Source organism: Alligator mississippiensis, chromosome 6 (assembly GCF_030867095.1).
Source record: "Alligator mississippiensis isolate rAllMis1 chromosome 6, rAllMis1, whole genome shotgun sequence".
NCBI lineage: Eukaryota > Metazoa > Chordata > Crocodylia > Alligatoridae > Alligator > Alligator mississippiensis.
In genome coordinates, this window is record NC_081829.1 from 8,522,129 (window position 1) to 8,548,154 (window position 26,026).

Below are 26,026 nucleotides of genomic sequence, written 5' to 3' on the forward strand. Positions count from 1 at the left end.
TGAGGGGGGTTTGATAGCAGCCTTCAGCTACCTGACGGGTGGTTCCCAAGAGGATGGAGCTGGACTGTCTCAGTGGTGGCAGATGACAGAACAAGGAGCAGTGGTCTCAAGTTGCAGCAAGGAAGGTTTAAGTTAGATATTAGGAAAAAAACCTCTCTCCCGAGGAGGGTGGTGAAGTGCTATTACAGGTTTCCCAGAGAGGTGGTGGAATCTCTGTGCTTGCAGGTTGTTAAGACCCAGCTGGACAAAGCCTTGGCCATGATGATCGAGTTGGGACTGGTCCTGCTTTGAGCAGGGGGTTGGACAAATGTGACCCCCTGAGGTCCCTTCCAACCTTCATTTTCTATGATTCTAAGTGGTGGCAACCATTGACCCTCCTGGATCATGGTGTATGCATGAGGGCCACCCAGACCTTCAATGCATATGCCTGAGCAGGAATTTTTGGAGGAGTGGAGGCTGCCGCAGACTTTCCATCCTCCCTTTAGGCCACTGAGACTGAATTCAAAGACCGGACTGTGTCCAGATGCTTGGTGCCTCTATGGCTGTAGTTGTCTATGTGTCTGGGAATCAAATGCGGGTCTCCTGTGTGGTAGACAAGGATGCTACCACTGAACCACACGGGGCTCCTATGAGTCTACCTAATAGGAACTGAAAGGAGCACACTTTGTACAGCTGATGAGCTAATCAGCTTGTGCTGCAGATAGACCTGTGTGCTAATCAGTCTAGGTAAACCACTCCTCCCACTCTTGGTTCCATTAAGTTCACTAGAACCCGAGCTCTTCTCAGCTGGCTCCTGTCCTGGTTAACATCTCCAGCATGAAGGGCTATCCTGGGGTCAGTCGTCACCCACCAAACAGTGCCTGGAAGCTATTTTACTCCTGTAGGTGTGGGAGTGATTTCATCTTGGCACACTACGTACAAGAGCACTGGTATCAACCTTTCCAAAAGGGGTGCAAGCTGAAAGGAGCTGACTCAAAGGTCTGTTGATAAGAAAGCTGTAGGTAAGTTTGACTTCTGTGTTGGAGGTTAGGAGCTGCAACCCTGGCATGGAGCTAGCTAGAAACCAGTGTCCCATTAAGCCAAGCTCAGGGGAAAGTGCAGTCTCCCTGCTGCAGTAGATCCAGGAGCAGGAAGATGTGTCCCATGCGATTTCTCTAGTCTGGGTATTGAGACAGCCTGATGATAAGAGATGCATTGATCTGGTAGAGAGGAGAGGATCCACCTATACAGAAACCAGCACGGTCTTTGCTCTCAGTCACTCCAAAGCTATCTCCTTGACAAACACTTAGGCTTACCTCTGACAGGCTTTGGCCCTCCACACATCAGCAATGCTTTGCTCTTCCAACCCTTACCATGCATGTAAGGCCCTCCTCCCAAGGGTTTCAGTGACATTTAATTTGAAACAAATTAATTCATTTAAGGAAATAGCTTTTATTGTTTCCTTCCCTACCCCAAATGATCAAAGGAGATCAACAGCTGTTCAGGAGACTGGGAGGGAAAGGGGGGAAAAGGCAGGGGAAAGTGGTAAATTCACAGTGGTGGTTTCCACAGAATTGCAAAGAAGGCACATGTTTCAAATTAAAATAAGCTTGCTGCTTGAGCAACCCTGATGCTGGAGCTGAAGAGTTCTGTGAGCAGCCAGCATTTGTTCCAAACGCCACAGGAGCAGGTTCATTTCTCTTTGGTGAAGAGTCTGTTAATCGCTGCCCCAGCCCCACCCCCTACAGCCCCCAGCCCAATGTTGGTTGTCAAAGAGAGTCCTGCAGCACCTACAAAAGAACAGAGGTCTGCGTTATAGTAGGCCATAGATAGAGAGCAGACCTTTGTGATGGTGCATGCGTTGGAGTCTCACTCTAACCCAAGTACAAGGGCTGGACAAGGTGTGCCAGGTGCCTCTGGCCTTCACTTCTGAGAAAGGGCTGCCAATGAAGTCTGACCTCCTGCACAAGGAGCTGAAAAACTCTTTGAGATAGCTTTTATTGGTTTGATCTCTGTACCTCCACCAGGGTTTGGTTACTTCCTCAAACAGTGGATATGCCATTAAAGGGACCTGGTCCAGCAAGCCAAGTGCAGCTTTATGTAGCTGCCTCTCACTACTAGGGTTTGGGGTCTGAACTTGCACCCAGTTTTGCCACTCTTGTGGTTCTTAAGAAACCCAAGCATGTAACTTAAATCTACAGCAAGATCTAAGGCTGTTTGGACTACATGCACCCCAGTGTAGCAGCTCATGCATGCTGCTGTTGGTGTATGTACAGCATCCTTTTCATAGTTTGTCTTGTGGATTCAAGAAACATCCCCCCTCTTACTCCCTGAAGTAGGGGAATTCTGTCTCTAGCTGCAATTGCCACAAGACTAGGGTTGCCATCTCAGACTGAAGCTATCCTGGGAGGAGGCGGCCTCGTGCACAGTGCATCCGGACGATGCAGCACACACTCCCGGATTTCTTTCGATAGTCACCAGGAGATGGACGCTGATTCTGGTAGTCTCCCAGGCAATCTGGGAGGGCTGGCAACTGTACACAAAAGACACGTAACACTAGGGCAACATCTGAAACCTTATATATATGTTGAGCTATACTCAGGAAACTGCAGGACACACAATACCTTCTGTGCTAGGCATTGCAATGGAGGCCAGGCCAATAACCGTATAGCAGAATATATACAGCACGGCCCCTGCAGATCATATTAACGGGGTTAGTGAGCAATAGATTTGGTCAAAGAGAGACCAGGCTCTTGCCTTTTAAAGAAGAAGTGGAGACTGTGAAGAAGTGGCAAGATGCTGAGCTGTTATCTGGGAGCAAGCAGGTGCATGTGGATGAGTGTTCGGCTCCTAGGGTGCTGTAGTCTTACCAGCTGATTGCAGCACTGCCACCATGCTTCCAGCAGCCACTCCTCCTCCATTGGCTATGGCAGCAGTTGACATCATCTTGGCAGCGAGTGACCCGGCTGCAATTCCCGCTCCAGTAAATCCTACTGCCCCCAGTACAAGTGGGGCAGCAACTAATGATATTCCTGCATTTGAAATAGAGCAGGGTTAGACACAGGACAGACTGGGGCGTGGGGGATGCTTCAACCAGCAGAGCTTTCTGGTGGCACAGCTCTGGGACAGAGCTTTAGGAAAGGATGTAGGAACCGCTAGGGAGTCAGACTACACAGAGCAGTTTCCCCTAGAAGAGCATGGCTGGGGCTTCCACCTACTGGGTATCCTTTATGCGGGGTACATTTCCGTAGAAGAGCCAGAGTGGCTGTATTTCAGCTGGCACAGGCCTAAATAAAGGTTTCCGGACTTAATGCCAACAGATCTACTTTCCAGGAGACCCTACAACCTCGATGGCAGCTCAGATCCATGCCCCAGCTCCCTTCCGACCAGCATGATCTGGCATCCATATGGACTATGTTTTCCCCATCTTCTGATCCCTGTACTGCAAGGCAGTGTTTTTCAGTCTGTGGTTCGTGGGGCTCTGGGGGTCCACAGACTATGTCTAAGTGGCCCACGAAAGATGACTATGATCAAAAGTATGTGAATTCCCATGCTTACAATTCAGAGGGCTCTGCATCTCTGTTCAAAATTTCCAGAGGGGTTTGCAAATGAAAAAAAAGGTTGAAAACCTCTGCTGTAAAGTGATTAACCCAACAAAACACTAGGTTATGTGCCCTGAGCTGGCCCCTTACCTGCTCCAACAGCTACTGCAATGCCAGTCTTGATCTTAGAGCTTTCATTAGTTTCTAGAGGAAGGAGATGATTGGTTTTAATGACAGCAGATAAGCAAGTTGTAAATGTGGCAGGACTATAAGGAAATCATGGCTTAGACTTCTCATGGCCTGAAGTTGCTTCACAGGCCACACCTAAACCCACTGGATTGAACACCATTAGTTACATGCTGCACATGGGCAGACTCTGCATACTTTTCATTTAAGAAGCATCTTGGCCAACCCAAGTGACGTGGCTGAAGCCAGCACACCTTGTGAGACTGTACTGGAATCCCAGAAATTATATAATAGGTTGTAAATACACTAGAAAAAGGAGAAATAAATCTTGAAAGGCTGCAGAAGAGACACTGGAGAGGCAGCAGGGGAATATTACCCTGACAAAGCATTTGCTTCCACCTACCGGATATCCTTTATGAGGGGTACATTTCCGTAGAAGAGCCAGAGTGGCTGTATTTCAGCTGGCACAGGCCTAAATAAAGGTTTCCGGACTTAATGCCAACAGATCTACTTTCCAGGAGACCCTACAGCCTCGATGGCAGCTCAGATCCATGCCCCAGCTCCCTTCCGACCAGCATGATCTGGCATCCATATGGACTATGTTTTCCCCATCTTCTGATCCCTGTACTGCAAGGCAGTGTTTTTCAGTCTGTGGTTCGTGGGGATCTGGGGGTCCACAGACTATGTCTAAGTGGCCCACGAAAGATGACTATGATCAAAAGTATGTGAATTCCCATGCTTACAATTCAGAGGGCTCTGCATCTCTGTTCAAAATTTCCAGAGGGGTTTGCAAATGAAAAAAAAGGTTGAAAACCTCTGCTGTAAAGTGATTAACCCAACAAAACACTAGGTTATGTGCCCTGAGCTGGCCCCTTACCTGCTCCAGCAGCTACTGCAATGCCAGTCTTGATCTTAGAGCTTCCATTAGTTTCTAGAGGAAGGAGATGATTGGTTTTAATGACAGCAGATCAGCAAGTTGTAAATGTGGCAGGACTATAAGGAAATCATGGCTTAGACTTCTCATGGCCTGAAGTTGCTTCACAGGCCACACCTAAACCCACTGGATTGAACACCATTAGTTACATGCTGCACATGGGCAGACTCTGCATACTTTTCATTTAAGAAGCATCTTGGCCAACCCAAGCGACGTGGCAGAAGCCAGCACACCTTGTGAGACTGTACTGGAATCCCAGAAATTATATAATAGGTTGTAAATACACTAGAAAAAGGAGGAATAAATCTTGAAAGGCTGCAGAAGAGACACTGGAGAGGCAGCAGGGGAATATTACCCTGACAAAGCATTTGCTTCCACCTACCGGATATCCTTTATGAGGGGTACATTTCCGTAGAAGAGCCAGAGTGGCTGTATTTCAGCTGGCACAGGCCTAAATAAAGGTTTCCGGACTTAATGCCAACAGATCTACTTTCCAGGAGACCCTACAGCCTCGATGGCAGCTCAGATCCATGCCCCAGCTCCCTTCCGACCAGCATGATCTGGCATCCATATGGACTATGTTTTCCCCATCTTCTGATCCCTGTACTGCAAGGCAGTGTTTTTCAATCTGTGGTTCGTGGGGATCTGGGGGTCCACAGACTATGTCTAAGTGGCCCACGAAAGATGACTATGATCAAAAGTATGTGAATTCCCATGCTTACAATTCAGAGGGCTCTGCATCTCTGTTCAAAATTTCCAGAGGGGTTTGCAAATGAAAAAAAAGGTTGAAAACCTCTGCTGTAAAGTGATTAACCCAACAAAACACTAGGTTATGTGCCCTGAGCTGGCCCCTTACCTGCTCCAGCAGCTACTGCAATGCCAGTCTTGATCTTAGAGCTTCCATTAGTTTCTAGAGGAAGGAGATGATTGGTTTTAATGACAGCAGATCAGCAAGTTGTAAATGTGGCAGGACTATAAGGAAATCATGGCTTAGACTTCTCATGGCCTGAAGTTGCTTCACAGGCCACACCTAAACCCACTGGATTGAACACCATTAGTTACATGCTGCACATGGGCAAACTCTGCATACTTTTCATTTAAGAAGCATCTTGGCCAACCCAAGCGACGTGGCAGAAGCCAGCACACCTTGTGAGACTGTACTGGAATCCCAGAAATTACATAATAGGTTGTAAATACACTAGAAAAAGGAGGAATAAATCTTGAAAGGCTGCAGAAGAGACACTGGAGAGGCAGCAGGGGATTATTACCCTGACAAAGCATTTGCTCCATGAACTCAATTAAGAAGACCTTCTACCCTACACATCATAGATTTGCCTTGGTGCTATGTGCTGCGGGTGGTGAAGTGCCTATTTAAACTAGTGCCTTCACATGGCAATTTCAGTTTTTTAAACACCCAGTTTCTGTTACAGCAGATTTGAATCAGAACTTGTATCACATCCAAATTTCCAGTCCCATATTAACCCCTCATCAGCCACAGGTACAGACATTAATTTACATGAACCCCAAAGAACATTTTTATTTTTGGAAGCGGGGGGTGGGAAGCTGGTTTCAACCCTGCCCTGGGCTTTATGGCAACCAACACAATATTAAAATTAATAATATTTGTACTTCCAGTGACCAAAGGGAACACTCCTACTTACCACTCTTGCCTAAGTCCTGCTCTGAACTGTTGTCAGGCACGTCTCTTGGAAATAAGATGCAGTTTGACCAGCCTTGAACAGAAAGCCAGAAATGCAGTGAAACCAGTTCAAAGGCCTCCTCTCAAACCCTGATAAGGACTTGCACTGCCAGGACTCAATGCCATTTTCTCCCTCACCCAGTCCTGTACTTTCAGTCATACCCACCAACAGCATCACCCACTAGCGAGGTCTCCATTTTTCTAGGGACCTAGTATTAGTCTTCTCTGGAGAAGGTTGTAGGGGGTGTTTGGATAACAAACCTGTCAATTTTCCCCACTTTTTTCTCTCCCCTGCCAGGATTATACCAGCTTTAAGTAATGCATTGAAATGTCCTACCTTCGTAGGGCAAGAGCAGAGAACAAGGTTGGGGGTGGTGGATTATCTCTTCCTGTTCATCAGTGGGAAATGGCATTTGCCTGCATCTCTTCTTGTGGCAGAGGATGCGTGAACTGGGCGCACAGCTCCTGACCATGTCGCTGTGCCAGCAAGGCTGACCCTTACAATACCTCATCCAAACAACTCAGCCGTGCTAAGATACCAAGGCTCCCTGCAAGGCAGGAACAAGCAGCTTTCACATGGCTGTAGAGACTTTGTAGCATCTTTGATCCTATGCAATTGAAGCTAATTAGAGCTGCAGGACACGGAGAGATTTCATCTCAGCACACTACACACAAAAGCAGTGGTATTGGCATTTTCAGCAGGGTTTCAAGCAGTTGGGTGAAAGGTTAGTTGGTAAGAAAGCTGTGGATCAGTTGGACTTCTCTGGGGAGGCTGGATAAAAGGGTTCTTGGAAGCTGTGACCCTTGCAGGGAGCTAGCTAGAAACCACAGTGTCCCACTAAGATGACCCCTTCTAGAAGAGAGAGGGAAAAAAAAGCTCATTTCTTGGCCTGCCTAACTTTGACATGTCCGAGTCTGAAAATTCAGGTGAAGTCTCTAGGTAAGGTGTACCTGCTCTTTAGCATTTTAAGGGGATTAGACTGGTTTTAGGTAACCGAAGCAGCTAAGAGTTAGAATAGACCAGGGGCGAGCAATTATTTTGGGTGGAAGGCCACTTACTGAGTTTTGGCAAGCCATCGAGGGCCGCATGACAGGCAGCTATGGGCAGATAAATATTAATTTTCTACATTTTTTAGGGGCCCTGCGGGTCAGGTAGAATGGCCTGGTGGGCTGTATCCGGCCCACGGGCCGCATTTTGCCCACCCCTGCAATAGACTTAAGAGTGGATACTAAAATCTGCTCTGATGATGTGGGCATCATTTTGCCTTTGAGTCTGGTTATAAACTGGCTGGGATCCATGTCAAGTAAAAATAACCTTGTGACGCTCCATGCCCTGCCTTGTTTAGTGGCTGGCATGCAGAAGAGATTAACTACGTAAGAGTCACTGATTGCCGGTGCTGAAAGATAGCAAAGCCACAGGGGTAGAAGTAGGAAATAAAGCAGCTAAACCATCCAGACTAGGAATTTCAAAGATAATTTTCAGCCCTGAGAGGCATCTTGCATGAGCCTCTTCTGCCCCAGACATGCAGCAGCGCCAGAATCAGAGAGAAATAAATCGCTTCCTTTTTTACCTGCCTTGCACCTTCCTTCCCACCCAAGTAATTTAGTCCTAGCACTACTCCCTCCTGCTGCACGCCGCAAAGGACTTTTCAAAAGAGTCACTACTCAAGCTTGTTCCCCCATAGCTAATGGGAAGTTACAGACAACCTTTACAAAACCCAAGGCCACTAGAAAAACATGCACAAACCCTGCAGGCCAGCAAACCCAAGTGTGCAAGGATACAGGTTTGCAGTCTCTACAGCCCGCAGAGAAATGCAAGTAGCAAAACAGTAGAGCCAGCAAGAGCCAGAACTAAATTGTCAAGCTTCTTTAGGTTTAATAAGGGAGGTCTTATTAGCAACATGGGATACAAAGTAGTCTCCTGCTTGCTTTTCTCTTCAAAATATAGCCCACTCCTAGCAGACTTATTTAGAAAAATCCCAACTCTAAATGGAGGTGCAAATGCCATTTGATCACCATTAGGTTATAAATTTCACTTACCCCGGTAGCAGCCAACTAATAGACTATGCCAGTGGCTCTAAGTATTTACAGGAAACCCATGACTCAACTGCAGTGGATTGGCTTTCAAACAGCAGCTGTTCAAAGAAGGAGAAAAAGACTGATCATCCCAAAGCAAAGGTAGCAGGAGGAAGCCTCACCCTTCATATACTCTTCTTTAGGCTTAAAAGAGAATTAGGAAGATTTTCATGTAACTTTTTAAGTTTTTTAGTGTATAAAACCCCAACCCCGTCTTGGAACTCCTCCCCACACCCCTCCTTATGCTCCAGTGGTACAGTCCGTGCACTTTGGCCAGGTACAGACATTACACTTTTACTGGTGCAAGTGATTGGAAACCTGTCTATACCCATAACAGAACACAAGTTTGGCACGAGACTGGTTTAAAAGTGGCAGAATCCAATCTGCAACCTGAGACCACTGTTCCTTGTTCTGTGGGGGAACTGGTGGGGACGTAGAACTGGATGTAGCAGCTTGAGAAGCAGTCACCAACTTGAGAGGCCCCACTCACATGGCAGGCACTCCCCAACTTGGCTGTCCCTGGAAGGGACCTGCAAGCAACAGTCTCCGCAGCACCAAACCAGGCCCTGGGTGAAGCCTCAATGATGAACAGTCCTGCCTGGACAGACACCACACAGGTGCAAGAAGAGGAAGAGCTGGCAGTGGCAGTGGCTCTGGCATTGCAACATCCTCCAGCCATTTCTCTGGGACTCTGAATCTGCCGTCTCTCTTCCTGCCCCTCTTTTCAAGCAGACGTCCCCAAGCAAACTCCTCTGTAAGCTGGCCTATTCGCTGCTCCTTGGTCCCAAAAGGTTCCCTCTTCCTGCTTCCTCTCACCAAGCATCAGTGAAGCAAGGTGAGAGAGTTTCCAGGTGACTCCCTAGTGAACTCCCCTCACTCGGGACTGTAGTTAAGCAAGGGGCTTAAGTATTGGTCTAACTGCTGAGTTTTTGCTACCTGCACTACCTGTGTAGGTTAGCTACTCTTAATTAAAAAAAAAGCTCACCTTGCCGGGGAAGGGGGAGGCGCAGCAAATTGACATGTGGACTGCTTGTAGACTGCCCTGTTTTCTTGGGGACTCTGCTTTTATACCCTGCTGGGCCTGGCTCTGCTCCCTTGTTAGGGCTGTTGTCAGACACAGGCAGCAACCACCCAGCGAGCAGCACTCTGTTGCCAGCCTTGGCCATTTCCAAGAGGCCTAGGCTAAGCGGCAGGAGTGTTGCCAAGCAGAAGGCCCGAAACTTGTTTCTGAGAGACCATAGTGTGAACCTTTGCAGATGTGACAGCTAACTTGGTCAGCAAGTAAAGGAAACCATCAAATACCATTGAACAAAGTACAAGACCTGAAAGGAGATAAGGAAGACTATACATTAAATAATCCATATACACTATATCATCTTAAAGTACTAGCAGTGATTGATGTAACCAAATGCACTGGATGTTAGTTTGCTATAATAGACATATTTTTGTTAAAATAGTTAGATAATTTGTAAAAACAAAAACAACCTTGTCAGACAATACTATAATGTGAGATAAAGAAGAAACAGGAAGAGCATTCCACAAGGAGGAAGGAAAGCAAATAAGAAACCTCCCTCTTTCCCAAGGATATAAATATATCTCAAGGATATCAATTCCAATTAATTGACACCTTCCAAGTCCACAAGAGTTCTGGTTCAGTCCAGTTCCAAAAGTTTCAGCGAAACAAAGACATTTAAATAAAACCAAGCAGAGATCATTTATTGGAATATTAAAATCAGACATTTATAAATATTGGGGATAGGCTGGAGGGAAATTTGGAAAATTCAGGAAGACCTGCTGCCAATCTGCATGCCACCCTCCTCCCACCTCCTGAGAACCTGTGCTGTGCTGCTGTGGGTAGCAAGACAGACTTTGGGATAAATGTTTGTTTTCCTGTTTTAAGGTGCAAGCAAATAAAAGATGGGTCGATAGACCAGTTTCTTCCTCTTTTATCAGTAGCCTACCCACAAGGTTACCTGTAATCTGGGTAATAAATCTCAGCTGCTTACCTTCCCAGAGCAGGATCTGGTGCCTGGCTCTTCTTCTTGCTCCTGGAAGCTGCTCGCAAACTGCTTGAATTGTATTAACTTTGCTTTAAATTGTATTAACAAATTAATTTTATTAATTGTGTTAAAGCAAAAGTCTTGCTTTAAATTGTAGTGGCTTCCTGGTCTCAAGCAGCTGCGTCCATGAGCCCCGCACTCCAGTTGTCCGCTGAATGAATAGGTGTAAGTCTCCAGCTTTCTGAGACCTCTCCCAGGCTGCTGATTTATGTGCCACTACAGCTGGTTGAAGGGGACCAAATCCAGTTCCAAGTTGATCTGGTTCCTTTTTACCAGCCCCAGGAACACACTCTTTCTCTGAGGGCCTTGTCCTGCACTGGGTCTCCTGTTCCCTTGGACAAGCCAGAGCTCAAGTTCTTCCTTCAGCAGATGGGTGTAGACCCCTTCCTGTGCCAGCGCCTCCGTGGGCACGGGGGTCCCAGCCCAAAGATACATACTTCTTAACATTCCATAATACCAGCCGACTCCATATGGGCATATGAAGAAGTATGTAGGGTTGGGAGGGAGCTGTTCTTCTTTTGGCCATGCATCTATCCGCCAGCCCTTCTTGGTGCCAAGTCTTCTGCTGTCACCTCTCAGGGCTGGATGAGTCCCATCTGAGGGTTAGGGAAGTATAGCCATCCATCGTATTGGTCTGTAGCTCATCTTTATCACACCATGCTTCTAGTTATGACGGAGAGACAGGAGAGCAAATCCACTTGCTGGGTTGTAGAGGCCCTAGAGGCAGGGCCCACATGAACAGGCCCCCTGCGTGGGGGGGGGGGAAGGTCACTGGCCAGGATCACTATGTACCTACCTTTTCAGAGCTGCCTTCCAACTGTCTTCCCAAGATGGGTGGATGCCATCTCCAGCAGGCGCCAGGACAGGTACTCCCAGCTCCCCACCCCTGTTCTGGTGTCTGCCACAGGAGATTAATTCTGGACCCTGAAAAGATAAGGCAATGAGACAGCAATGATTTAAAGAGACTCAGCAGAGTGGTTTATCCCTTACCCCAGGGGTGGGCAAAATGCTGCCCATGGGCCAGATGTGGCCCGCCAGGCCATTCTATGTGGCCCATGGGGCCCCTAAAAAATTTAGAAAATTAATATTTATCTGCCCTTGGCTGCCTGCCATGTGGCCCTTGGTGTCTTGCCAAAACTCAGTAAGCAACCCTCCGCCCGAAATAATTGCCTGCCTTACCCTGACCCTCCCTGCAGGAAAGAGCTGTGAACTGCCTGACTTGTACAGTGCCCCAGGCAGCTGGGCCATCCACCACCTTGAAGGGCCAAGTGCCGTCAGGGAGCTCAGCCCGGGATCATGTTTGGGATTGAGAATAAGAGGGACTGAGGGCTATTGCATTACACTCTGCACTGACAAAATCATGTTGGAGTCGCAGGGGCAAAGTGAGGACCTCTGGGCTTTAGCTCTGACTAGTGCATATCTCTGGCTGCAGGCAGGTCATGCCCTAGCCTGGGGTATGGGTTTAATCTGCAGAGGCTGCCCCATACGGGGAGTGGGCATGAGCTGGTGGTTGTGGAGGTTGCAGTGGCAGTGACTCCCAGTCTGTGGAACGGTGCCTGGAGCCTGACCCCACATGCTGTCTCTCAGGGAGGGCTTAAAGGGAGCCCTGCTCTGTGCTTCTCACAAGGCACTTGCCTCTAGGGAGTCTCTCTGCTCCAGTTCTGCCCATCACTCACCGGCACTGTGTCCTTTCCTCCTCCCGTGCTCCTTCCCCTCTGCCTGCTGGAACACGAGGATGCACAAATCTGTGTCTGCACCAACCGGGATTTTGTGATACGGGATGCTCAATTGGCAGGTGTCATAGGAAGGCAGGGCCTTGTGGTGACCTGGTGCTAGGGCTGTGTATGCGTAGACATGTGTATGTATAAAGCAGGTGTTGCTGCTCTTTGCTGCACAGAATTGAGCCATTCAGATGTGCTTCATTGTCCCTGTAGTGCTTCAGTTACAGAGGATTTTGCCTGACATTCAGAGGGAAGGGACCTGTGCTTTCCAAGTAAGAGGGTCCAAGTAATGTCCCTGAAGCTGGACATCTGCAGGGTGCAGCACAGTGAGGTGAAGTGAGAGACATAGTTAACCTTATTGGTCTGAAGTCAGGGTGAAGTCCCTGATAGGACTTGGCCAGGGATTCATCATAGTCATTTCCATCTCCCTTGCCCACCTCCATTAAAAGTAACCACCCCAGAGTGTTCCCCTTGTGCTAAAACCTTCTCTAAACTAGCCTCATTTTTCAAGAGAAGATGGCATGTTTTTCACCAACCACACTAAAAGCCCCAGTCCCCGGCATCTCCTCTCTGCTCAGGAACATTAATAATTTTGCAGCTCTAAATGCTATCGATCCCTTCCCAGTGGCAGGGTGGGCCAGGCGAGAGAGCCTGCATCTACAAGCACAGAAAGGGGGACTGTCTCCATCACCACCTCTGGGTGCTGCCAGGTCACCTCTGAAGCAAGTGGCACCATCTCTAGTTGCAGTCTGGGCTACTGTAAGGGCCATTACATTAACCGCACAGTGACTGTGGCCTTCGGTGCCTAAACACAAGAGCGGGGAGATTCCCTTGGAGTCTGACTTTCTCTTGTAAGTATGGGAGGATTGGGGCAGGGCATGTGTCCTCATGCTCAAAAGTCTGGGCGTGGGGAATGACTGGCCGTATAGAAGCGTGGGTTATGGGATCCAGGGAATGAAGATCTAGGGGGGCTGCTTCAGGTCCCCTAGTCTATCTCCCTGCACCGAGACAGGGCCTAGTCTCCCTACACTGTCCCTGACTGCTATTCATCCTTGAAAACCTCCAGCAACTGGGCTTCCCTTCCTCCATGGGTAATCTGCTCCAAGGCTTCCCTGCCTCGGGAGTGAGGTTTTCCCTGATAGCTAACCTGATTCTTCCTTGCTGCAAATTTAAACTGATTATTTCTTGTCTTATCCCCAGTGGATATGGCAAACAATTAGTCCCGGCCTCCTGAGAACAAGCTTTACATAGTGGAAGTCTGTTCTCATGTCCCCCCTCACCTTCCCCACCATCTCCCCCCCTCTCCGACCCCCATTTTAAACAAACCTGTTTCTTTCTACCTTCCCTTAGAGGTTGCTCCCCAAACCTTTTATTTCTGCCCTTCTGGAATCTATGCCCTTCTGTCTATCTCTTTCTGGAAATGTGGTTTTCAAAGCTGGACACTACTCACCAGCGCCACGGAGAGCAACCATGTTTCTCTTGCATATAACCATCCCACAGGGAGCTTTATTACATGAATCAACAGACGGCCCTGCCTTTGAAAGGCCCCTCCAGGAACCAGGCAAGGGAAACCCTCAAAGAAAGCGTCTTCCTAAGTAGGTTGGAACAGAAATGCCCATTTGCGGGGTGTTAGGAGATTGCTCTAGGTCTGTATAGACATGGTGTCAAGAGGTGGTGTTGCATCGGGCTGTTCCCATGCCATTGCAACTCTGTGCTGGGCTCTGCAGTGACGTCCTTGGCCAGCCACAGTCCCAGATAGATGTGAGGTGGCTTTAAGGATGGTCTCGCATGCCAGTTTCCCTCTAATTTAACACTAATTCTTGCCCCTTTGGGAGAGCAGCTCTAAACCCTCGAAGCATGTCATTAACTAATCAGGCTTCGCAATGGACCTGCCGTGCAGACGTAGGACTTGCCCAGCCCTGAAATGCTGCCACCTCGGGGCTGGCGTGTGGCAGCTGCTCAGGGGCATAGGGCAGCACCACGGGGTTGTTGGGAGTAGATGGTCTCTGAGAGAGCTGCAGGGAGAGAAGGGAGCAGTTGACCTGACAAACAGTGCCCGGAGGTGAGCTGGCGGCTCTGGACCAGCTTGTAATGGCCATCCCACCCATTCTCCAAAGGGGCCCCTCTGCCTTGCAGCTCCCCAGGGAGGGCGAGAGGGGTGTTTGGGCTCAGGGCTTCTGTTGTCACGGGCAGGGATTAAGGCCAGTCGAGATGGGTAGAGGTTCTGGTCCCACAGCAGCAGTGGAGAGGAGTGGCTGTCCTGCCCCAGGGAGCAGAGGGGAGCCCCTTCCCCAGCTCTCAGCTGCACCCTCCCAGCTTTCCTCCCTCTTTGTGGAGGAAATGGAGACTGAGTTCTAGATCAAGGAGAGGTGGACCTGTACATGGCTCTGCTGGCACCCCTCATCTTGACCCCTCACCCAGACTTCTGCCATCCCATCCCTGGACAGATGTCCTTGGCCCCTTGCTAGCCCAGCTCTGAGCATCGCGGGGAATCCTGTCCACCTAGCTGTTTTCACAAGGCAGAGGCCAGACTTCCCCAGCACTTGGCTGAGGCCAAGGAATTTGCTTGGCTGCCGTGCACAGCGTCAGGGGAAGGGGCTGGTGCCCTGCACCGTCGCATCTCTCCATCCCCAAAGGAGAACAGGACAAAAGCGTCGACTCGGCAGAACCAGCCCCTTGCTTCCCTAATGCACAGAGCAAGCGAAATCCAAGCCTGCGATCACACGGGGAGAGAGGGAGTGTGAGTCTCAGAGGGGCCTGGCAGTGGCTGAATCTCTGAAACAACCCCTTCCCCAGCTGCGGGAAGGGCTCAGGGGCTTTGAGCCACGGACTCACCCCCAGTTCATACATTCAGGTCCCTTGGACCCAAACAACTGGGTCATTGCCCTAGCATCACCTTCCCTCCTTGCTGCCGTGTAACCCAGAGACCGAGGAGATGACCTTTGTGCTACATCATGTAGGGATCCTGGTTTTCCCTGATAAAAAAAAAATCCCCAATTTTCAGATTAAAAAAGTAACCCCAAATCCATATTTTTCCATGATTAATATGAAATCCCACTAAGATATAGATATAGATATAGTGGCATTTCACTTTGATCACGGAAAAATGTGGATTTTACTTTTTTAAATCCAAAAAGTGGGGATTTATTTTTTTGTCAGGGAAAACCAGGATCTCTGCATATCTGTCTAAAAGGGAGGGGTCCGGTCAGCACACCCAGCTCATCCCTGTTGCCGCTGCCTGTCCACGTCACACTCGGGAAAGCGGGAGAGGGCAGAGATGTCTGCTGATGATACGCTTGTGAAGACAACCTGGCCGGCCAGCCCCCAGCAGGGGGACAGCGACGGTGTCCCTTCACATCCCCAGGGGTCCTACCAGTTTACATGGGCTGAACAGCTCCTTCTCCAAGCCAGCTTTTTAAGCACTTAGCACCCAGACATCCCCCTGTGTTACTTCTAGCCAGCTTCCCATGTGAGCCCAGCATCCAGCAACTTCCCCGGGGGCTGCGCTCTTTTGAATCTGGCCCCTAGCATTGACACGATTGTTGGGGTTCATGCTTTATACATAAGGACAGCACATGTGCTCGCTTTTCCCTTTACAGAAGAAGGAAGGAAACTATTATTTGGGCGTTCTTTGTTATCCTGCTCATTGTGTATTGATGACAAGGGAGCATTTGAGGAGGAATGGATTTGAAGAGGAGTGAAGAGGCCTTGGGGGGATGGGGGGTAGTGTAAGGGGCAGCATGGGTGAGCAAGCCGGTAGGAGAGGTGATGTCTGCAAGAGGCAGCCTCTCAGGCCTGAATGAGAGCTGACGGGTGCATGTTAAGTGAAGTTGCCACTATCACAAGTGTGCGTGTATTAGAAAGCGACCCTGTTCCCCAGCTTTTTTCATCACGATACCTAGTATAAGACTGGTTTGCTCAGGCTGCGCCAATAAACCCGGTTTATTTCCTACAAAGTGCTGTGCCGGGCAGGAAAGATGCTCTGCCAGGACTCATCAACTATGGGCCCAAGTCCCAGCACCGTCGCACTCTGCACGTGAGCCCAGGTAGGTTACTTTACTTCTCAGTGGGTGCGTCTACATGAGACACTGCCTAATAACTCTGCGCAGTAGCGTACCAGGCAAAAATCACACTAATGCACTAGTGTGCGGTAGTATTAGGCTACTGCACATTAAGTAGCACTAAAAAAACTGCATCGGCACTAATGCGCAGTAACTGTAGTTACTGCGCTTTTAGTTAGTACTTCATTAAGCAAGTACTAAACTAAACGTGCAGTAACTACTGTGCATTAAGGAACATGTAGACGTGCCCAGTCTGTGTTTGCCCTCTTTCCAAAGGGGACGAGGGCTCACTCTGCACAGAGAGAGGCTGTGAGAGCAAAATCTAGGAAGGATGGTGAGGTGCTGAGACACTGCAGCAGCAAGGACCCGATAAGGTTTTTGTTCAGGTTTGCTAGATCAGACTAAAAGATCCAACAGTCCCCGCAAGCCTCAAAATGCATAAGGCGGGTAGAACGTAGGTCTAAGCCAGCAACAGCACAAAAAACCCTCGAGCTGAGAACCCATGCTTATCTCATGAGTTAAACTCACAGGTTTCTTTGCACTTCCACAGTCTTGGGAAACTCGAATCCTCTCCCTGGCATCATGCCCAGGCAGCAATGGACAGGGGGAGATTTTTCTTTCGCTGCCCATTAGTTTGAAAGTACCCCCGTGCCCCCCACCTCCTACACGCACGCACCCCTTGTTTGATTCAGGATGCAAATCCTGGGAGCCACTACTATTTCTGCAGGCTGCTGTAATGAGGCAAAAGACCCAGGTTTAACAGGGCAGGGAACCTCTCAGGAGAGACTAGAAAGCACTGATAACTTAATCGCGTGTTTATGTTCATAAGCAAGGCCCATGCTGTGCGGGAAGCCTGATCTAAAGCCCTCTGAAGCTGACTGGAGGTTTCCCATAGACTCTAGTCTGCTCTGGATCAGGGGCTCAGAGGCCACTTTTTGGCACAGAGCTGAAGTTGTTCAGTCTCTACAAAAACAAGGGCATGACTCAGCCTCAGCTCTAACCCATTTGGACTGCGCTCTGTTTACCACTGGGGCCGATGGCAAAGCTCCCATTGCGATGCCAGCCGGGCCAGGTTGGGCCTTGGAGGCCCTCCGGCAGCCCCTGCCAGCCTCAGCGCACAGGCCGCTGGAGCTGATTTCTTTGCACAATTGGCCCTTCCCTGGGCACACCTTCTCTGCCCCGGTTTTTAACCATTTTAGCCCCAGGCTGAGTGTGGCCAGTACTGCCGCCTGCGTGACTCATTAACGTGGATCAGATAAAGAGCTGGGTGCCAGAGGGATGGCTTTGGGGTAAAATAGGGCTCAGGGAAATAGGGTTTTGCCACAGGGCTTCCTGTGTGACCCTGGGGACAGTACCTAGCCTGTCTGTGCCTCAGTTTCCCTAGCGTTACATCAGGGCAATGATCCTTCCTTTGTCTCACCTTCGGCTGTGGGGTGAGGAGAGTTCTCCAATTTGTACAGCACCTAGCGCAGCGGGACCGGATCTCAGTGCTAATGCAGGCAGTAGCAGCAGGAGTCTGTCACTCCTGTGATGTCTTCCCTGCACGTTTGCCTCTTTCTCCCCATTGATCCCTTGGAGCTGGGGGTGCTGCGGAGCTACCCCATGACTCCCAGAAAGAAAGAGTGAGGCGCTTTGTCCCACTGGAGCCCTGTGATGCATGCAGGTGTCCAACCCCAGGCCTGGCTTCTGTCTCCAACCCAGCCTCCCCTCACTGGGTCTTGGGCCAGAGACTCCCCTGCTTCCTGCCTCAGTTTCCCCAGCTGAAGACTCAGGTCGCTTTAACTTCACAGCTCTGGTGCTGCTACACACTGCAACCACTCCAGACTTCACAGCAGCAAGGGAGAGAGAGCCCAGATCCTCCTACCCCAAGGGCAAGGGACAGTAAGCCAGGACTCCTGGGTTTGATTTTTGTAAAGTGCTTCTGGTTCCTCTTAGATATGGCTCCTCCATGGGGTACTGACACAGACACGTGGCACCTCTAGTGTTCTCAGTGCTATCAAAGCACCACCCCCAGGAGGTATAAACCAGCATCATTGCTCCAGTCACTGGAGCCCACTGAGCTGTGCTGGTTTGCACTGGGGCACGGTCACTCGTTGGATTTGCACTGACAGACTTGCTCAGGACCTGCCTGGGGGGAAGGGGATGCTGCCTAGAGGCTGGTGAGGGGGGCATTTGCTTTGCACCCAACTGCGCTCTCACCCCCGTGGGACTCAAGGGTCGTTCCAAAAGCCCTGGCGCTCGGCTGGTGGGAGCGAAGAGCTCAGGAAGGGAGAGGTTTGGCTCACGTAGACAGGGCCCCTCACGGAAATAAATCCCGGAGGCCAAGGCAGGGTGGGTGAAACAAGCCCCTGTGCCCATGCCCGGACATTGCATCAGTGCCACTTCAGCCCACTTTTCAGGGCAGAGCACAGGGCAGAGAGGGCTTCCTGGCTAAGCTGTACCTGCCTCTGCAAAGCTGCACATGTCTCCTATGGAAGGGGGGGTCTGCAGATGAAGCCTGTCCCCTTCACCCCATCCCCCTTGCAGGCAAGGCCCCGTGTATGCCCCGTGGGTGGGCATGGCTCACAGCATCATATTGCACTGTCAGGACGGCATTTCCCCGTGGCAGGTGCAGAGCTGTAGAAAGTCAGGTCTTCCAAGCCCTGCGTCTGCACTGGCCTTGCACAGGCTCTCTGCAGAGGGAGCATTTCAGGAGTGGGTGGGTGGTCTGGGGGCTCGCCTGCCCTTGCAGTGGGGGAAACTCTAAATGGCAGCTGGTGGGGGGAGAAGTTTGGGGACGAGACCCCTTTCCCAGTCCCTGCATTGGTGCAGGTGTGAATTTGGCCGCACAGGAGCTAAGGGCTCCTCTCAGGTCCTCTTGGGGTCCTGGGGTAGGAACCCCTAAGGACCAAGGGCTAGGGAAGGAGCTGGGAGGTTGAAGAGTGCTTCTGGGCCTGAGGGACTGCTCACTGCCCCCAACACGGGCAGCCCTTCCCTGCCAGTCTGCCCAGGCCCCTGCCATGCCGCCCTAAGCACAAGGGAGCCTTTCTGCAGCCAGTTCTGGCCATTGCTGTTAATGATCACCGCCTCACCCCCAGGGAGGGGAAGTGGTTTCCCCAAGGTCACAAAACCCAGTGGTAGCAGAGCTGGGAACAGACCTGAGAGCCCAACCCCGCAGTCCCCTGCTCTGTCCACTATCCCCTCCCTCTTCTCAAGCCAAGAAGAGAACCCAGGTTTGGCTCTTGTCTGCTGGGCTGCCTCTAGAGTCACCCACACGGGACACCAGGGCTGTGCCTTAGGAAGTGGCCCAGAGCCAACGCCCCAGAGCTCTGAGACCGCGCCATAACCCATGGCTAGGGGCATGGCAGGGGCAGGTTCATCCCCAGAGGCCATCTGCCCCAGCCAGTGCACTCCAGGCCCTGGCCAAGTGGTGAGGCTGTGACAGCACGTAAACTCCACGTACTGCAGCTCTGCAAGGAGCCGCTGGCTGCCAAGTGTGCACATCAGCTCTGTTGCTGGGCCCCAGGGAAGAGAAACTCCCGGCAGCAAAGACACCCCTTGGCCTCTGGGCCAGGAGCAGTCACTGGGGGCAGCCCGTGCCAGCAAAGCCACCCCAGGGACCGAGCTAGTGCCCTACAATTGCAGCACTTCCCAGCATCCCAGCACTCCCGGGCAGCATCCCTGGCATCCCAGCTCAGCTGCCTCCCAAAGATTGTGTTTCACAGGAGCTCAGCTCCAGGCCTGTCCCGGCCCATCCAGCAACTCCCTGTGCTCCGGGCACCAGCCTGCCCCTTGCACCCCTGGCTTTGACCTTGTGTCCCTGAGCAGTCCCCAGCCCTGACTCTGCAGAAGGCAGCGGTGGCTTAACCCTTGCTGCTTCCTGTCTCTGCAGTGCCGCCTGCCTGGGAAGGAGCGTGCTGCTGATCACCCAGCCCACCCTGGCAGCTGGTACACAGCCCAGAGGTTAAGGCTGCACCCCTCAGCCCCCTTAACCCACCTGTCCTCATCCCTGGGTCTCACAGTGCTGAGCTCTGTCGTCGGCTGAGATCCTGGGGAAGGGGGACAGGGCTCCTTGGGATCTTTGTCACAGCTCTGGCTGTGGCTGGGGTCTCTGTGCTAGATGCCTTAACCTCCCTAGAGCCGCTTGCCATGAGGGAGCAGGAAGGAGCCCCGTGTCACCCCGGGTCCTTTCCCTTTGGCACCTGCCCTTCCCCATGGGGGAGTAGCTGCTGGGGGACTGCGGCTGCAGCCCCTGAGTGTGCAGGAAGGAGGCGAGTGTGCACACAGTGAGTGTGCACGCAGTGGGTTTCTGCACTGTGGTTTCTCAGGGGTGAGTGCAAGGGGGTGACGTGCGTCTGCTCAGGGAGGGACAGATGTGACCTTCCTCTCTGTGTTGCCCCAGCAGCTGGCAGCAGTGCTGCGGAGTTGAGCTCCCCCCACCGGGGCAAGAGGGTCTCTGATGGGGACTCAAAGCACTCCCGAACCTCTGTGCCTGGATGATAGTGAAGACACTGTCATATCCGAGGGGCATAATCACTCCCCAAGTGTCCAGCTGAGTGTTCAGAACAAGCAGGCCAGGCTGCTTACAGGATATGGCAGCGCGATGGGTCTCTGCCTTGCCCACAGCCTCAGAGCAGAAGCACCGTGGCACGACCCAGCTGGTGCATGAAGCCTCCCCCTCCACCCACAGCCCGGCTGGGGCATCTCTGTGCTGCTCCTGGCCTGTGCTTACCCTGCTGGCCATCACAGGGTTGCTGTCACCACTGGGAACTGCTGCCTGGAAGGCCTGGGCTCAAGGGCAAGGCAGAGTCCAGTGGTGCAGGAATCCTCTGTGATAGCTGGGGGAAGAGGCAAAGGAAGGATGGGCTGGGGGCAGGGCACAAACCAGGCATGTGGGAAACCTGTGCTCAGAGGCCAGCCCTGCTGCAGGCTCCCTGTGACCTTGGGCAAGGCACATAGGCCCCAGTTCTGCAGGAGTAAGTAGGCAGCACTGCTAAGGGATTTAGGCACTGAGGTCCTGCTGTGAGCAGTCAGCATTCGGTGCCTAGGTGCTGTTTAAAACTCTGGCCCAAAGTGGTGGAGGTTCCTCGCTCTCGCTGCAAGTCACTGGGATGGGCCCCTTCCTCCCCTGTACAGGAGTTGTACTGGGGGGGAGGCTCAAACCCTGCTGGTTAGAGCCAGCCCCCCGCAGCCAGGGCTGGCGTGAGCTTTCCGGCTGCAGCCCTGCCAGTGTGCCTCCAGCTTGACGCATAGCCTTCTCCCGCTCTTGTCCCCAGCTCTCTGCACAGCTCTGCCCCCCCGCCTGGCCTGGTGCACAGCACCTCCCAAGCCCCACACACAGCACCCACTCCCCCAGGACTCCTGGCAGCCTCCCACAGCTTTTGCAGTGTCTTTTGACCCCAGGCAGCAGCTTCTTGGCATTTCAGGCCGGTCCCTAGGTCTGCTGAGACCCTCTTAGCCCCCCTGCCCCTCCCAGGGCCTTTCCCACAGACCTGCCATCAGCAGAGAATCCCACCGAGGAGCAGGGATGAAGCCCTTCCCTGGTGACCTTGGCTGGGGGGCAGGAGCCTGACTCCCTGCAGCCTCAGCCGCGTGGGCTCAGAGCAGCCAGGTCCGAGCTCGCTGAGGAGCAAGCCAAACCCTCTCCTTCAGGGGACTCCTGTGGCCTCGCATCTGGCTGTCCCCAAAGCAGGTGTGGCATTTGCCCTGCCACAGCCAGGTATTTGCATCTGTTCTGCACCTGGCAGCCTCCAGCAGACCCACCCCTAACGCACTGCTCCCCCTCCCCACCACCGCAGACCTGTCTAGCCAGGGCTTCTTCCACAGCCTCTTCCTGCCAGGATGCTCCTCGCTCCCAGGGGCTGCCTGCCTCCCACTCCCCCCATCCATGCTTTGCAAGTACCAGGTGAAGGGGAGGTACGCAGCCCCCAAGCCCTGAACAACCTCCCAGCCAGCAGCCTTGAGGTCACCCCCAAACTAGCTGGAGCCAAGTCTGAGATCTCCCTGGAGCAGAGACCACCCTCCGAAGCTTCAGGGGAGTCTCTAAGGCAAGAGCATCCCGGCTCTGCAGCTCAGAGGAGCCGGGGGCTGCGGTCTGGGACTGGCCAGGGCACTGCTACGGAGGGCTGCCGCAGATCTCAGCCCCCTCCCTCCCTGCATCCCAGAGGGAGCGGCTCTGCTCCCATCTCCTCCAAAGCGCCTTTTATTTGACCCTGGAAACATAGCTGTCATCTTGCTGCAGGGGAAGTGTGAGCACATCTGGGAGACAGCCCCGCACTCCTCAGGCAAGGGACCCAGTCCCTGACACATCTGACTAGATAGCAAGTTTGCTCCCCCAGGCCTGGCTGATGGACCCCCATCTCGGGCCTGTCCTGCAGCAACGCCACCTGCTCTGCTGGGAGTCAGGCCCCAGGGCTCTTACTGGGGTTCGGCCACACAAATGGCATCACATATGGAGAGTGAGAGTGAGCCAGGGAGTCCTCGGTGAGGCTGCCAAAGGGTGGCTTTGATGTGGGGAAGCGTGCGTGTGCACACACGCACAGACACAGGCTCGCCCAGCACAGCCCCAGCCTGGCTATAAAAGGAAGTGTCTTTTTTTCTGCTCTCTCACCCGGCCGCTCTGCAGTCACTCGCTAACAGAGACGTTTCCAAGTTTTACTATTCATCGCTCTCTCTTGGCCCTGCTCCCTTCCCTCCCCCTGCTCCTCCATCGATCCCCCTGTAAACCCGCTGCATTAGCCACTTGAGCGGAGGAGCCGAATAGAAAAAAAAAAGAGAGGGAGAAAAGGAGGCAGAAGCCTGGGCGCCGGGTAGGGAGGGGATGGGGACAGGGCCTGGGGTAGTCCCGGCACCACACCCCACACCCCACACCAGGCTCCCGGCCCTCCTCCTCTGACCCCTGAGAAACCAGGCAAAGTTCCCAGCCACGAGCCCCCTCCCCAGCACCACGACACTGCGCCGGTGGGGCCTGATCGATAGCGCCGAGCCCTGTCCCCTCTGCCACGATGATTAGCTGTTCTCCGTGTGATGTGCAGAATACAGAGTCCAGAAGTTAGAGCTGGGATCCCGTACCCCCCCGATCAATAATGCAGGGCAGGCCCCCCTCACCCTGGCCCAGCCAAGGGCTTGCCCACGAGCCGGGGATCCCGGCCCCCCTCCACGAGGGGCGATCCCTGCTGTGCTGCCTACCGCAGGCAGCAGATTTACGACCGGGGCTTCCCCTGCTCTAGTGCAAGCTGCACAATGGGTGTGGGTCTCCCCGCAGGCAGCCCTGCTGCCCCCCTCCCTCCCGCTGCAGTTGCCCACTCGCTGTAGCCACGCCGGGGTTGCCAGCACCCCCCACCCCGGCACGGGGGCAGCGTGAAGGCCGCATTTCGCTGCCCCGTGGCCCAGCCCCCCTCTCCCAGCAATAGTTTGCCACCAGCCCTGCTCCTTTGCTTCTGCAAGGGCTGCAGAACAGGGGGGCACCTCCGCTGGGCCCAGGTGAGCTAGAGGGAGGGTCACAGCTGCCCCTCGCCCCTGCAGGACACTTGCTAAGACTTCATGCTCCTTCCACCCCAGACACGGTGGCTTCGAAGCCCTTGCTCCCTCGCTCCCCACCCCCTTCACCCGCACTCACGCTGCAAAGCTGCTGCAAGGAGCCAAAGCCCAAGTAAAATGCTGATTATGGTTCCGATTATCAGCGTCTAGCGCAAAGCCTGCAAATAACAAAAGGCAGCTCCGGCACGGGAGCCGGGAGCCCAGTGCCCACTACGTACTGGTGAAGGTTAAACACTCACCACCGGGAATCCCTCCTGCAGCCCCTGCCACCTCCCCTGGCTTCTCAGCCCCCCTCCCCAGCACCCGAGCCACTTACTGTCCTGAAGGTGACTCCAGCTGCATCTGGGCTTCCATCGCAGGCACCCGGGGGCTGTGGCGTCGCCTGCCAGATCCCGGCACTCGCCTGCTTGCCTTGACTTTGCCACAGAAACTCCTTCAGCTTGTCTGCATTCTGTTCCCTAGGAGCATGCAGCATCCTCGCAGTTCAGCTTGAGAAGTTCCTTGCAAGGGAGGGGAGCCGAGGGGAGGGATTTAAAGGCAGACCCTGCCTGGGTTGCAGATACCTTCAGGTGCTGGGCGGTAAAGATGCTTTTCTTTATAACGGGTCCTTGGCTGCCGCTGCTGGGGCATCCCCCTCCCCTGCTGCCACAGGCAGATCGCCTCCTCTGAAGCCCCGTCCGAGATCAATACCACCCCTCGCACGCGCTGTGCCCAGCTTCCAGGCAGGAGGCATGGACACTGCACAGATCTATGCTAATGAAATCCTCTCGCGCCGTTATTAACCAGCCAATATTGTCACGGGCACGCGAATGGCGAGAGGCCTCCACCTCCCTGCCTCGGCCCGCAGATGCAAAGTCCGGCCGGTGCTGGGCCCCCTGCGCTTCTCTCACCGCAGCTGCAGCAGCAATTTCACCCACCAGCCATGCCAGGGAGAGGGTAGCTCCAAAATTGTCCCAAGGGACAGCTCAAAGCGCCCTTTGGGCCAGCAGCCAGGTGACCCCAGCTGCTGCCCCCAGCCCCTGCCATGGCACCGAAAGCACTTTGCCGGATGTAGCCAGGACCCTGCTTCTATCCTGGGGGCCGGGGGAAGAGTGAAGGGTGCCATGCACCGGCAGCCTGTTGGTCTGGGGACAGCGGGATGTGGGGCTGATGGGGGTGGAGGGGAAAGGATGAATTTTGGAGGTGAAACGGGGAGACTTGGGGCTCAGCTGAGCAGTGATCTTTACCGTAGTGTGTGTGTGTGTAAGAGGGTGGGTGCGACATACACGGCGCACGTCTCCCCAGGTGTGCACTATATGAGACTAAAATCGCAGAGGAAGCCCGGAGCACATTGCCGATCTTCTGACCCTGCTGCGTGGAGCATTCAGCCTCTTGCCAGCGGCTCCGTCCTTGAGTCTAGCTCTTCAAAGCTGCCATGCAAAGAAGTGCGTTGGCGCATTTGCTTTCCTCACCATCCCCCTCCCCAGCTTTTCAGGGCCCTGGGGCTGCCCCTGCTCACGGGGCACGGTGGCAGCTTTCAGAGCCCCTGACAGCCGGGCCCCCAGTCTGTGATGCAGGCTCAGGGTGAGTATGGGGCCGAGGGGTCTGCCGCAGCCCAGGCCCACTGAGCAGGGCTTTGCTAGCACAGGTGGAAAAGCAATGGGGTGAAGTGGGGGGGTGGGAAGCGCCGTGGGGAAAAAGCCCCCCAGGATCTCGAAGCTGGCCCCATCCTTGCAGCTCCCCGTCAGCTCCTCCCCTGCCTGCGACTCCCAACACCTGCAAACTTCTCGGAGAGGCTCTGCAGCCCCAGGTCCTACCTCCCGGCTCTGCCTCGCTCAGGGCTCCTCCGGCAGCAGCATCGCCTGGGCTCTGAGCCCGGTTCCTCTGCGCTGCAGAATGTCCAAAGGATGACACGAGACACGAGGGCTTCGCGGCCGCCCGCCCACCCGCCCGCCCGCCCGCCGGCCAGAGCAGCATCATGTCCTGCAGCCCACGGGGGTGGCAGAGGGGGCTGCCAGTGCGAGACCGGGGCAAGGCTGGGGGCACACCTTGTTCTGGTGACCAAATGCAAACAGAGGAAAACAAGAGGGGCCCCCTCCGCACTCCCAGCCCTGCCTTGGCAGGCCTGTCTGCCCCCCTCCCTCGGCCCAACGCCCCTCTCCCTGCTCCGGCCGCGCACTGTTTGCCTGCTATTTTTGGCAGCCTCCAAAGAGCTCCTTGCAGGCTATTAATAATGAGAGTGAGAAATTCGTTTGGCCTCTGCTATATAAG

At 53.2% G+C, this 26,026-nt stretch overlaps 1 protein-coding gene across 5 annotated transcripts; it reads right to left on the reverse strand.

The window, feature by feature from the left end:
• Positions 1–1,411: 1,411 nt before the first annotated feature.
• Positions 1,412–24,197, reverse strand: LOC109283336 (uncharacterized). 5 transcript variants are annotated; one of them, XM_059729605.1, is made up of 10 exons: positions 24,093–24,197; positions 11,273–11,400; positions 8,381–8,475; positions 6,678–6,888; positions 6,303–6,374; positions 5,498–5,551; positions 4,585–4,638; positions 3,672–3,725; positions 2,850–3,011; positions 1,412–1,769 (listed from the first exon to the last, which is right to left on the reverse strand). In XM_059729605.1, exons 4-10 carry the CDS (start codon positions 6,850–6,852, stop codon positions 1,672–1,674), a joined length of 669 nt encoding a protein of 222 aa, XP_059585588.1. In that variant the 5' UTR covers positions 6,853–6,888; positions 8,381–8,475; positions 11,273–11,400; positions 24,093–24,197; the 3' UTR covers positions 1,412–1,671. The 5 variants fall into 5 exon arrangements, with proteins under 5 accessions (XP_059585588.1, XP_059585590.1, XP_059585589.1 ...); XM_059729607.1 differs by lacking the exons at positions 11,273–11,400; positions 24,093–24,197 and adding an exon at positions 10,423–10,684; XM_059729606.1 differs by lacking the exons at positions 11,273–11,400; positions 24,093–24,197 and adding an exon at positions 9,402–10,387.
• Positions 24,198–26,026: the final 1,829 nt, after the last annotated feature.

Excerpts from the sequence above, each read along its gene's own strand:
- LOC109283336 (XM_059729605.1), bottom strand. The coding sequence starts at position 6,852 with ATGAGGTATTGTAAGGGTCAGCCTTGCTGGCACAGCGACATGGTCAGG. Across the intron at positions 3,012-3,671 it reads TGCAGTAGCTGTTGGAGCAG|GAATATCATTAGTTGCTGCC; the intron begins GTAAGGGGCCAG and ends TTTCAAATGCAG. Across the intron at positions 1,770-2,849 it reads GGCAGTGCTGCAATCAGCTG|GTGCTGCAGGACTCTCTTTG; the intron begins GTAAGACTACAG and ends GTTCTTTTGTAG.